Genomic DNA, 12871 nt, shown 5'->3' with positions numbered 1-12871 from the left:
CAGGTGTACATGTAGGCCTAGAATCCATGAGGCTAAGCAGAGCTCTCCACCACATACAGTCCCCCTCCAGCAACGTAGACTGTCATTATAATAATAGTAAGTGACTGAAGTGCAGAATATCACTCTAATGGGAACCGCAGACATCCTCTGTAAAGGGTATGAATGTATTTCTTGGGTCTCTTATAGGGATCTCAATTCATAAATAACCAGTTAAAATATTTGTCTAATTCGAAAGACGAAAATAACATAATAATAATAATAATAATAATAATAATAATAATAATAATAATAACCTTGTTGTTATGGCCGTGTGACCCACGAACAGTGTTCCATTCAACAACGTCCATGACCCTTTCAAAATTACTTGCAACCTCCTTCGATTGTGTCACTCATCGGTTATGTGAAATGTGTCCACGGTTGTTGTTATTATTATTATTATTATTATTATTATTATTATTATTATTATTCTTGCTTCGCTGGATATCCCGAGGCTTCGGCAGCATCACCTCCGCTCGCGCTGCTCGCCGCTTCCCGCACCGCTGAGACGCGCGGAGGAGTCACGCGCTCCCTGACGTTGTAGGCCGGCCGGGGCCCCGCGCGCTCGCACAAGCACGTATTGCGCAACGTGAGCAATTCTCTCCCAACCGGTCCAGCCTTAAAAACACACACACGCACACACACACATTCATTCCATAAGGGGGGAGGGGGAACGCACACACGCACATACGCACACACACAAACTGACAGTCGCCAAATTCACGAGCTCCTCTCTGCGCTTACGCGTGATCAGGTGCGAACCCCGCTGCTGTCAGTGGAGAGCTCCTCGTCGTCATCCGCATCCTCGTGCCCGTCCGCCGGAGATGAGTCGTCCGCTCCGCGCTCCCCGGATCCGCTGCCGCGAGGGCGTCGCATCCTCCCGCCTCGACGCGCCGGAACCTCTGAGTCGTGTGTGAAGAATATTAACCAAGGCAGGAGGACAGCGCGAGAAGCGGAGCTGCGCTCTTCCTGCTCGGACAGACGCTCGCGGGATGCGCCTCTTTTCCTGACCGTTGCAATGGGAGATGCGGGAACTGGACGTCGCGGGGGTGCGAGCGAGTGCTTGCGCGTGATTCGCCGCCGGGGAGCGTCCAACGCGTCCGAGCCCCGCCAAGGAGCCGCCGATTCTCCGCTGTCACGCACCCCGCTCGCCTCCTAATTGGTTTTCTGGCCGCGCCAGAGCGCGCGCTCCCCTCCGTCCTCCTCCATCACTGTGAACGCGCCGCTCGCTCGCTCGCTCGCTCGCGCGCGCCTCCTCCTCCTCCTCCTCCTTCTTCTCTTCCTCCTCCTCCCCGCCACAGTTCCGAAGCACCGCGCGACAGCGGCGTCGGCCGACATGAGGGACAGTTGATGTTTATCGTTTACAGGACATTTTTGTATTATTTATAAACAAAATAAACAAACCGAATTAATGCTTGTATTTTTCCGCGCAACTGTGAGAAGCGCGGTTTTCTCTCCGTCGCCTGAGGAGGAAGGAGCTGCTGCCGCCACCGAGCTGGATATGTTGACATCAACGTAAAGATGGATGTAGTTTTCTCTTCTATCTTGTGTCTGCTTGCTGTGCTCCTGGAGGACGTTTATTGCCAAGGAGTGTACGGTAAGACAGTGTGTGTGTGTGTGTCTGTGTGTGTGAGAGTGAGAGAGTGCGCGCGCGCGCGCGCCTGTGTGTGTCTGTGTGTACGCGGACATACCGGCGGCAGCGTTTTAAGAAACACCACCGTGACCTTGTGGAGGGAAAAGGGATGGAATTGGCGCTCCTCCGCGTGCCAACATGGAGACGAGCGCGCTCCACGCCTCGCAGGATGTGCCGCGAGCGCACATGTATGTTTCATGCGTGGTGGAGCCGCGGTGAACCCGCGCCTGACAGACCGTGGCGGCGAACGCGCACCACGGACCGTGGGCTGGGGGAGCGGTGTGTCCCGAGTGACGGCACCGGCAGCGCGCGCTCACGCATGGCGACATATGTCTGAAACATGTCATTATTAGTTGTGGCACGACGGCCGCTGAATATATCAGCTGTAGTCCTGGTACTACTGTGCACCAAAGATACATGTTTTGTGTACAGGCATGATGATAGTAAAGACGGGTTTTTTTTAACGGTTACACAGAGAAAGAGAGAGACGCACGAGCGCACATAGCGGCGGAGCGGGAGCACGCAGTATGGAGGCACGAGCTGGGCTCTCCCTATAGCCGAAACGGACAGGAGTGCCTCTCGTCTCTTCTCCGAGCGCTCAAATGAGGGTGCGTGACGCGAAGTGGCCCGCTGCACTCCGGCCTCGCGCTGCGCAACCGGTGGCACTCTGACTCAGGCGCGGTGCGCGCGCCCGGCAGATGTGGCGTGTTGGAGAGGCGGGAGAGAAGCGCGAGGCCGGTCAGGGTGGATACAGAGAGCATCGTGCCCTGCGGCTTCCCTGAATGTCCCTGTCCCTGTCTCTGTGTCGTGGGGCCGTTATGCAGAAATGGGTAGCTGAGGGCTGGCTGCCTGTTGATCGCGCACTCCCCGCCGCGTGTGCACGGACGTGTGTTCTCGGTGCGATCGCTGCTCCAGGCATTTGCGACCGAGTAGGTTCTGTGACGCACGCACACACACATCATCATCATCATCATCATCATCATCATCGCTTGCACTGGATGAAAGGGAGAGTAACTGTACAGCGCCCAGGACTGGCTATCTATAGAGTGGTGTTACTGACGTCAGCTGAGGCGCGAGAATGGTGGGAAGTGGAGGAGAGACAGAGAGAGACAGACAGATGGAGAGAAGGATACGGGTATAGCTACAGGCAGACAGGGACAGGAGGAAAGAGAGGGAGAGAGACATGAAGAGAGACACTGAGAGAGCGAGACAGGCAACGGGATGGAGGAGAGGCAGACGGAAGCAGAAGAAGAGGCTGAGAAACAGAGAATGCGGAGACAGATGGATTGAAGGTGTCAAACACAGAAAGAGACAGAGAGGAAGCCACTGCGAGTGACATTGAGGGAAACAATGGAATTATTAGCATATGTCATATGCCAAGTGCACCAACAAATAACTTTACCTTTAAAATAGTCTATTAGGCATAATTCCTCAGATTTCGCTATATTTGCTCTTGCACTTTCTCGGAGTCTCACTGTTTTAGTCTTGCTGCACGGAACATTTTATTTGGGTTTTGATGAAACACAAACAGAAATTAGGCATCACTTTCATGTGCTAGGAAAGCATCACTTGTGTTCTCGCATAGGAATGCAGGGATAATTTGAGGTTTGACTGGTAGATCTTTGATGTCATGGTCTGATGAGGTTCATGTTGTGTTCCAGCAGCATACTGCCTTGGCAGGCCTAACACGTTGGATTTACAGTAGAATATTGCATTAAATTATAATTTAAATGCCACCGACAGTGGTAAGAATACATCATGTTAATGCAGATTGCTTTCGTTTGCAGTAGGAGGGGCTCTGGGCTAAAAATAGCTCTCCTGCAGTGTACATGAAAGGTGTATGCAGTGGGCCTTTCATTTTTCATATTTTTGTGGGAAATCAGGTTCGATGCAGCGCTCACATATATTCAGCATGAAAACATATATCTTCTGTTGGCTTTTCTAATGCATAGCTTATGTAATTAAAAGAGCTTAGCTATCAAATACGCGTAATTTTATTTTTTTTTGTTTGCCAGAAAAGTAAGTGAAAAGTGAGGTCACGTTAACCTAAATGGCGGTGTGGTTTTGAAATGGTGGTACAAATCATTCACTTTTTTTATACAAGACAGTTTGCCTTTCCCAGCCTAGTACTGAAGAGAGCTTTAAGTAGGTTCATACCTGAGAAATTACATTTTACTCGCTTCCTTAAAATGCATAACAATATCTGTAGGAGACCATTACGTTAATGCAAATACATTTACCTATTGTTATTTATCGCTGTTTTGGTGCTTATACTTTCTATGGAAATATCAGAAATATGTACAACTAAAGCAACTGCAAGGTCTATGGATGTATAAAATATGGTTTTAGCTCCTGCCTTCTTGGTATTTTGTTTACAAAAACTGGGGGGGCAATCAGTGTAAATCCCATTCTAAGATTATAAAGACGTAAATGAAGCATTCTGAGGAGTAAAATAGCAGTGATTAGTTGTGGAACATACCCAACTTATTTGCTTTTTCAAAATGTTTCTGGTCCTGAAAGGTGACAATTTCTGTCTTTGTGCAAATACTTCCCTACATTCCTTTATTGTTGAACGTTGCTATTATGTTGCTTTCAGGCAAACATCAAAAACTAGCCTACGCAAACATAATAAATAGATAACATGCATAGGTATGGTAAGTCATTTATTTGAAATTACATGAAGTTTCCGTCGAAACGGTGAAAAATTCGCATAACTATATGCAGTCATCACACATCACTTTGGTAGGAATTGTGTTTAAAGAAGATTTTTTGCAGCTTTTGTGTAAATGGGACTACGTAATGTTAACAAATTGTGGATTGTGGATTGGTAGCCAACTGATTCACTTGGGATTATGCAGGATTTTGATCTTGCCTTTTAAGTTACTTCAGTTATTTATGGGACACCTGGCCTACCTGAAGTAAAGAAACAGAAGTGAACGTATATCATGTTGTGATGTAATGGTGGTGAGCACCAGCTGAACCATGAATAATATGAGAAGTTGAAAGATATATTTCTTTATTTTTCTGGTGGTGACCATGCTGTTGATCTTGTTGTTATTTTTTTTCGTGTTGCATTGTAAATTTTTTTCTTCACAGAAACATATTTCTCAAGACTTTGCCTTGATTCGATGTCTTTCTTGCTGAGATTTCCCTTATTGTAAACTCTCTTAAACTCATTGATAACAATAAGAATAACAAGTTTATTAAGAATTATGATCACATTTTTCGTATTGAATGAGATGCTACTGTTATTTTTTTCTTCCTTTTCCTTTTATTGTATGTTATTGTATTTCAATGCAGTGCTCTTCCATTTCTGCAATAAAATAGAAAAAAAAATAATATGATAAGTAGGACAAAAAGGGTATGGAATCTGAAATATAGTGGTAGTTAGGCAATAAACAAGGTATCCCGGCTGAATTATAAGTAGCACCAGTTATGAACTTTATACTGTAATTTTGTGCAGATCAAATTGCTTATTTAGCTGTAGCATGTCTTACACCATGCCTTACCATACACATCTCTAATTTGCTAGTTGTTGTCATGGTCTTGGTAAGGTAGCTTCTACTTGTTGACTTCATCAAACAATTCCCCTTTGAACAGGAAGACAGACAAAAACAAAAGTGTGCCTTATAAGCAGAACAGTTTTCAAGTTTTTGTGTTCCATCCATCCATCATCAACAACCGCTTGTCCCAAGCAGGGTTACAGCGAGTCGGAGCCTTACCTAGCAACACAGGGTGCAAGGCTGAAGGGGGAGGGGACACATCCAGGATGGGACACCAGTCCATCACAAGACACCCCAACCAGAGCTCGAACCACAGACACACCACAGTGGACTCCGGCTGAACCCACTGCGAGTTTTCGTGTTTGGTGTACCAAATTGCTTGGGAGACCTAAAGTTTAAGCCTCTCTGTGACACAGCCGCTTCATATGGGTTTCATACACATATAAGGTTGCACTTTTGCTTTTTCGGACTATCCCTAAAATAAGCGTATGTCAGATTACAAAGTGTGCACACAAGTGGGCTGCATGTGTATGTGGCAAATTCAGTAAATAAGACTGGACACTGTTTTCAGGCTGCATACATTATTTGCAAGAATTATGAGAAAATGTTTAAGGGTCATCGTAATGCATTTTATATACATTATATATATATTCTGTCAGATACCTTTTGTCTTTCATATATAGAGAAAATGTAATGAGGGAGGAAGCACCAAGCTGTTTTCCATGTGTTCAGCATCTGCACATTGCAGAAGATTTGGTTTACATATTGTTGAGCAGATTAGTCCACCACGGTCAGACAGGCAATGGAATCTTTTTCATTTAAAGGTAATTATGCACTGATTCAAAGCATTTGGCTCTATGGAACGCAGAATAAAATTGATTTGCACAACTGTCTCGCCAAATGCACAGTTTCTGGTGCGTTTACAGTGAAGGAACACAGAGACGGATTGGATTTGCTCGGTTGTGTTCTGCAACGGAGACCTAATGGTTATTGAAGGGTCGGCTGCTCGCTCACTATACTGTAAAATGCTGGTGGCAAAGTTTTATCGCAAACGCCCACTCCTTAATCATTCAACACTAATCAGAGTTTTGTGAGTTTTGTTGCTTTGAAGCTCACAACATGAAAGCATATATCAGATGTAAGTGTGACCACTTTTTTATGACGGTTAAAAAATGAGTTTGCTTATGATACTTCTTTGATCAACAGCCTTAATCGTATCTTCCACTTTTTTACGTTTCATTTGACATCAGCAGTGCGTCTTTAGAGTTTAATGACAGTTCCAAGGAGAAATGATTTTTATAGCTAGTAATATTCCAGTTTCAAAGTGATTCACTGTTAGTCACTATGACAAGGAAATTAAAGAGCAACAGAGAATATCTCTCACATTATTTAAATTACCTGGATTTCTTTTAGGTAATATTTCAGTAATATGCAGGAAGTGAAGTTAGGGATTGGAATTAAATGGTAAATTTCAAGTGCAGGTTGTCCTCAAGTTGCAACATGAGACTTTAGACCACTTAGACTTATGATGGCTGTTTCCATCGACCTTTTATTATTTTTTCGTTACAACATATGGTTGTAACGTTTAGTAACAGCCACTCCATTTGCTGTATGACAGCATCGACTGGCCACGCTGCCACAAGGAACCATATTTCTTATTGTTTGGTCTTTCAGTGTTTGGGTGCACAGCAGCAACTCTGTTTTGTTTACAAAAATTTTCCTTTGTGACTCCCTGCAAGTTATGTTTTATTTAAACTGGCCAGTAAGCAAAAAAGTGAGCGTTCTTGCGATGCTAAAAATAAAAAGCAAAAGGCAATAAGTTTCAATATCAAAGTGAAAATAATAGTGCACCATAACATGTACTATTTAGCTATTTAACATGAATTATGTTTGAAATTGCTGGAAAAATATAAGAATGCCCTGCTATACAATGTAGCATTCATACATGTTAATTCTATACCCTTACGGATCATATCATGAGTTTTTTTTATTACCGATGATGTGGTCGGGACAGAATCCCATCATAAGCAAAGGACACTTTTGTAGTAAGTTGATCAGGTATTGAGATCTTGTCTGTGTTGCTATTGGTGAACTAATCTGATCCAAAGTTTCATCTCAAAGATATGCATATGGTTGTAATATCATGCGCTGTGCTGTTTTGAATGTTGTTACTTCTCTTGTCATGAGACTGACAGAATATAGGTGTATGTAGCAGGTTTTGGGGAGTATGGCAACACTGTGACTCCTAACACTCTGTTCGCTCAGTAGGTGTTAACTGAGTTTTTTTTTTTTCTTTTTTAAAAGAAAATATATTTCCATGAAAATAAAATATGTTCATGAGTATTCTAACCAAGATGAGCTTGATGTTGATTTTCCAAGGAGCAAAATCATGGCAAGGCTACCAGAAATTTGTAAATGCATTGCGCTTATTTATTTGAGAAATAAAAACTGAAAAACAGAAAATTTGATATGTATATATCTGAGTAGTGAAGCATGTTTCAGGTATAAGAGCCTGGTCACTAATGTAACCGTTAAGGACAGTAAAAGGAGATGAATTTTATACAGTGTTTGGTGGTTTTTGCTTTAGGAATGTGATGAATGTATCATACATATAGCATACTACATCCCAAAGGGTGTTTTTTCTGTGTTTATTTTCATATTTGAACTTATAGAGCATTTTATTTAGGCAGTTATTTGAAAGTTTAAATTTTTTCAAAATTCTTATATTAATGAAGCACAAGACCAATAAATTTTGGACGAGTGTCACAAGGAGAATTTAAAATGAAAGCATTGGATGGTGTTGTAAAAAGTTACATGGCTTTGATAACTAGTTAGAATATGATATTCTGCTACAGAGTGTTCTGCAGGATGATAAAATATTGTTGTTCAATACAAGTGTACCACATACTTTTGTTACACAATGATATTCCAATTCTTGAAATGTTTACTTTGACCCTAGAAACACTTTATTTCTTGACGAACTATATAAAGTACAGATAGATTTTTGCAACATAATACAACCACATACACACACACACACACACACACACACACACACACACACACACACATTTTCTGAACCACTTGTCCCATACAGGGTCACAGGGAACCAGAGCCTACCCAGTAACACAGGGCGTAAGGCCGGAGGGGGAGGGGACACACCCAGGAGGGGACGCCAGTCCGTCGCAAGGCACCCCAAGCAGGACTCAAACCCCTGACCCACCGGAAAGCAAGACCCAGTCCAACCTACTGCGCCACCGCCTCCCCTTATGATATAACTCTTCAAATATATATAGTTATGTATTTCACCATTTAAAATGAGAAGTGATTATTTTTGCTGCATGCCGCCATATGATTTTTGAATACATAACTGAAAATCATTGCAGATGAGCTTTTCCTTTCCTTTTCTCAGCTCTGTTTATATTAAGTGAACAAAAGCCCTTTGTTATACACATAAATTGGGAAAAGGAAGTGGCTTTGCCTTTCTGAATGGTAAACCTTTGTAATTGAACTGCAGCCTACATACTTCAAACTGTAAGCTTTACATTATTGTGTGGCTGTCAGTTGAGTCTAGAGTTCAGTAGAGTGAGAAAGAGCAAGAATGTTCCATGATGACTTTTTATGGACAGTGGAAGGAATGTCAGATGGGAACCTGCGTTTATGTGGGTTATTAGGTTATCATATTACATTTATTCATTTACCTGGTGCTTTTCTTCAATGTGACGTACAAACCTGGTTTCCCAAGCATAATGCAGACAGGCTGTCCACTTATCTTTGAATGTCTTGCTTGGAATCAGAATAAGCATTAGCGTTCAGAAAGTGACATTCCTTATGCTTTTCTGATGTCAGTACTGTGTCTTCGTTCATGTAGACCTTGGAGGACGCATACAAATGACCACGTGTGGCTTTCAGAAAAGATGATACTCTAGAACACAGTACTTACCTTGAATTACTCCACAGAAAATACCTTGCTATATAAAGACCCATTAGTCACTTTTTTATAAAAATGTGAGCTAAGTAACAAATAATTTATAAAAGTAATAATTATTTATATATTATTATTTATTAAGCTCCTTTAGTTTCTCCCAGCTGTTCCTGGAGTGGGTCCTTGCTATTAACAGGTTTATTCTTTATGATTTATAACTAGGTCTGTTTCTTTTCTTCTTATCTTAGTACAGTGTGAGTTATTAGAGAATGTGATTATTATTCCTGATTTGTTAGACACACTGATCATTGTCTACATGCTAGTAAAACCCAAAAGATATTATTGTAATCTAAAGAGCGGTTTGATTTAATTTCTTCTTATTTTGAGGAGCCCTGTTTTTTTCTCACCCGCCAAAGGTGATGTACTGCATAAAAGTGAAGTTTGTCTTGCCCTATCCTCTCTCACTCAAGGCTCTTTCGTGGCTTGCTCAGATGTTTAGATTCTGAGCTATTCAGATTCATTCTTCTATTGAAAATCAAAGTCCCCTTTGTTGGCTTCTGCCAAACACACACATTTACTTTAGCAAATGCTTTTCTCCAAAGTGACTTCCAACAAGATCTATGTAGTGTTATCAACTCACAGACCTTAGTCACAAAGGTGACTTACACTTACTAGATACACTACTTACAATGGGTCACTCATCCATACATCAGTGGAACACACTGTCTCTGACACACGATGGGTGAACCTGTACAGTATGCCTTTGGGAAGAAACCGGAGCACCTGGAGGAAACTCATGCAGACTCCAGACAAACTGAGCGGGGATTGAACCCACATCCTGTCGCATCACCCAGGTGCTGTGAGACAGCAGTGCCACTCTCTGTGCCACACACTCACTTATTTTTGTTTGTTCCCCTGAGCAAAGATCCCTCATTTTCCAAACATTTGACTGGGGCCATTGTCCTCTTATCTTGGGGACATGCCTTCTGATTCCACTGGCCAGTTGGGAAGTTGGGGGTGGACCCTTGTTGGAAACAACTTAAACACTGACAAGGACATTTTTTCAGTGCCCCACTGTGAAGATGTGCTTCCAGTGTTTTCTGCTGCAATGTTTGGGGTAGTTCTGCCTGGTTCCTCCACTTGGCGAAGACATGCCTCTACCCCGATATTAACTTTGGCAGATTTAATTTGTAACAAAACTCATAACTTTGTGATCCCTTTCTACACACAAGGATTTTTGTAATACATCATGAGACTGAACTCCAGGCTCCACGGACATAATCATATGTATTCTGCGTTGTGTTTCCCTGATGTATTTTGTATAGAGAAGAAGCATGACTGCAGCCAATGAAGAGTGCAGTTAGGATGTAAGTGACAGACCAGGAACAGGGCTTTTGTCCTGCAAACCCCTCATCCGTAGGGAGCTACACAAGCTGTGCTCTTTTTTAATGTGCTCTTGTGCGCACCACTGCTAATTGATGAGGCTGTTGATTTATGGCAGGGTGCACAGGTTTGCAACTTCACTTGTCAGGGAGCTGCCAGTGCTGTGAAGTCCATCCAGGAACTGTATGTGTGTGTGTGTGTGTGTGTGTGTGTGTGTGTGTGTGTGTGTGTGTGTTTCTGTATAAGTGCAAGTGAAGGCTGCAGGCCAACATTGACAACCCAGCCTTGAAGTGCTGGCAGAGAATGGTTTACAAGGAGAAAGTAAAGCTATGATCTAACCTGCAGAAAGTCCTATGCTTTCAACACATCAGGCCACCATTCCTAATATTGTGATCAAATTGTCTTTTTGTGAGATGTGCATCGCTTTGGAGAAAAGCATCTGCTAAGTGAATGAATGTAAATGTAGTATGATTCCAAACAATCGCTTGGATCAGTAAACATTACAGTAAACACTACCATGCTGCAATGTGGAACACACACACACACACACACACACACACACACACACACACTTTTCTGAACCGCTTGTCTCATATGGGGTCGCGGGGAACCGGAGTCTAACCCGGCAACTCAGGGCGTAAGGCTGGAGGGGGAGGGGACACACCCAGGACAGGACGCCAGTCTGTCGCAAGGCACCCCAAGTGGGACTCAAACACCAGACCCACAGGAGAGCAGGACTCAGTCCAACCCACTGCACCACTGCGCCACCGCACCCCCCTTCAATGTGGAACAACTTTTGAAAAATTTTGCCTTCTTCTAGTACACATAACAATTAAGTTATGAATTTTGAAACACACAAACACTTCCCAGTTTATTTTTTATTGCATTTTCTTCATTTTTCTGTTTTGTAAAGTTTCTCCATTGCGGCGCAAAAGTGACCTGCATTTCTGCTTGCAACCATTAGTTGGCAGCAGAATGCACCCACAGAATAGACAGACAGTAGGAGCGTGGTACTGCCTTCATTCTAGATGCTTCTGTGAATTTACCGTGTTCACAGATCCTGTCTGGTGTGCTTGAATTTTGTGATCAATAATAAAATGAGGAGGGGGGTGCGGTGGCGCAGTGGGTTGGACTGCAGTCCTGCTCTCCAGTGGGTCTGGGGTTCGAGTCCCGCTTGGGGTACCTTGCGACGGACTGGCGTCCCGTCCTGGGTGTGTCCCCTTCCCCCTCCGGCCTTACGCCCTGTGTTGCCGGGTAGGCTCCGGTTCCCCGTGACCCCGTAAGGGACAAGCGGTTCTGAAAATGTGTGTGTGTGTGTGTGTGTAATAAAATGAGAGGGGGGTGCGGTGGCGCAGTGGGTTGGACCACAGTCCTACTGTCCGGTGGGTCTGGGGTTCGAGTCCCGCTTGGGGTACCTTGCGATGGACTGGCATCCTGTCCTGGGTGTGTCCCCTCCCCCTCTGGCCTTGCGCCCTGTGTTGCCGGGTAGGCTCCAGTTCCCCGCGACCCCGTATGGGACAAGCGGTTCTGAAAATGTGTGTGTGTGTGTGTGTGTAATAAAATGAGGAATGTTACACGTATTTAATGCATGAATCATTCCACAGTCATTATTGAATAGGAATTTGTGAAGAGAGTGTTTTTATTTTTAGTTTTAATTAATTCATTTAATTGATTAAATTAATGCAGCTCCGAGTTAATGATAACATTTTTTTTTTAAACAAACTATATTAAAGGTATTTACAGAAGTTTACCTGCGTATAAATGAAGTGGCATCTGTTTTATTAAACTTTTACCGATTGTGTAGATGAATTTGAATGTAGTGAGTAGCCGATGAACATCGGACATGTATATGTGATAAACCGGCCAATGGCACTGAATATGAACTTGTGAAGATGACTCGTTTTGGTATTAAGTACCTTTGAACAAGTTTAACTTATGTCAATTCAGACCTCATAACATGTAATGAAAGTGTTACACTGTCCTTTAGAGTGTCATGTGTATCATGTCTTGTGCCTTTTTTCTTGGATTGGCTGCACTAGGCAAGTGGTGTTTGATAAAGAAATGGAAACATATTTTATTATTAATCATTGGTTTGTCTAGGGTTATTATGGAACTGACTGTTAAATACTGGATGGACATGTGTACTATTCAGCTTATACTGATTGTGGTTTAGTGTTAAAAATGTTTTTGGAGGTACGAGCAGACTTGAGTTCCCAGTTTTTTCATAAGTTGAGAACCCGGTGCTTTAGCGATGTTTGCAAAGGTAGCCAGTAAGTGAACTTATCAGCAGGTTTGTTTTTCGCAGAGTGCAATTCATTTTGGAGGGTCTTCTATGCCAAATGCTTTCCATTGTATGTTTAAACAGTGTCATGCAGGATTGGTGATATTAAT

At 43.1% G+C, this 12871-nt stretch overlaps 1 protein-coding gene across 3 annotated transcripts in view; it reads left to right on the top strand.

The window, feature by feature from the left end:
• Window positions 1–684: 684 nt before the first annotated feature.
• Window positions 685–12871, top strand: part of mdga2a (MAM domain containing glycosylphosphatidylinositol anchor 2a) — a 240961-nt gene continuing 228774 nt past the window's right edge. For all 3 annotated transcript variants that reach the window (XM_018764196.2, XM_018764195.2, XM_018764194.2), the window contains exon 1: window positions 685–1633. In XM_018764196.2, the coding sequence (XP_018619712.1) occupies window positions 1558–1633 (76 nt within the window). In that variant the 5' untranslated portion in view covers window positions 685–1557. The remainder of the gene's footprint in view (window positions 1634–12871) is intronic.

This window comes from Scleropages formosus, chromosome 15 (assembly GCF_900964775.1).
Source record: "Scleropages formosus chromosome 15, fSclFor1.1, whole genome shotgun sequence".
NCBI lineage: Eukaryota > Metazoa > Chordata > Actinopteri > Osteoglossiformes > Osteoglossidae > Scleropages > Scleropages formosus.
Note: the sequence above shows the minus strand (reverse complement) of the source record. Positions and strands in the feature narration are given on the sequence as shown.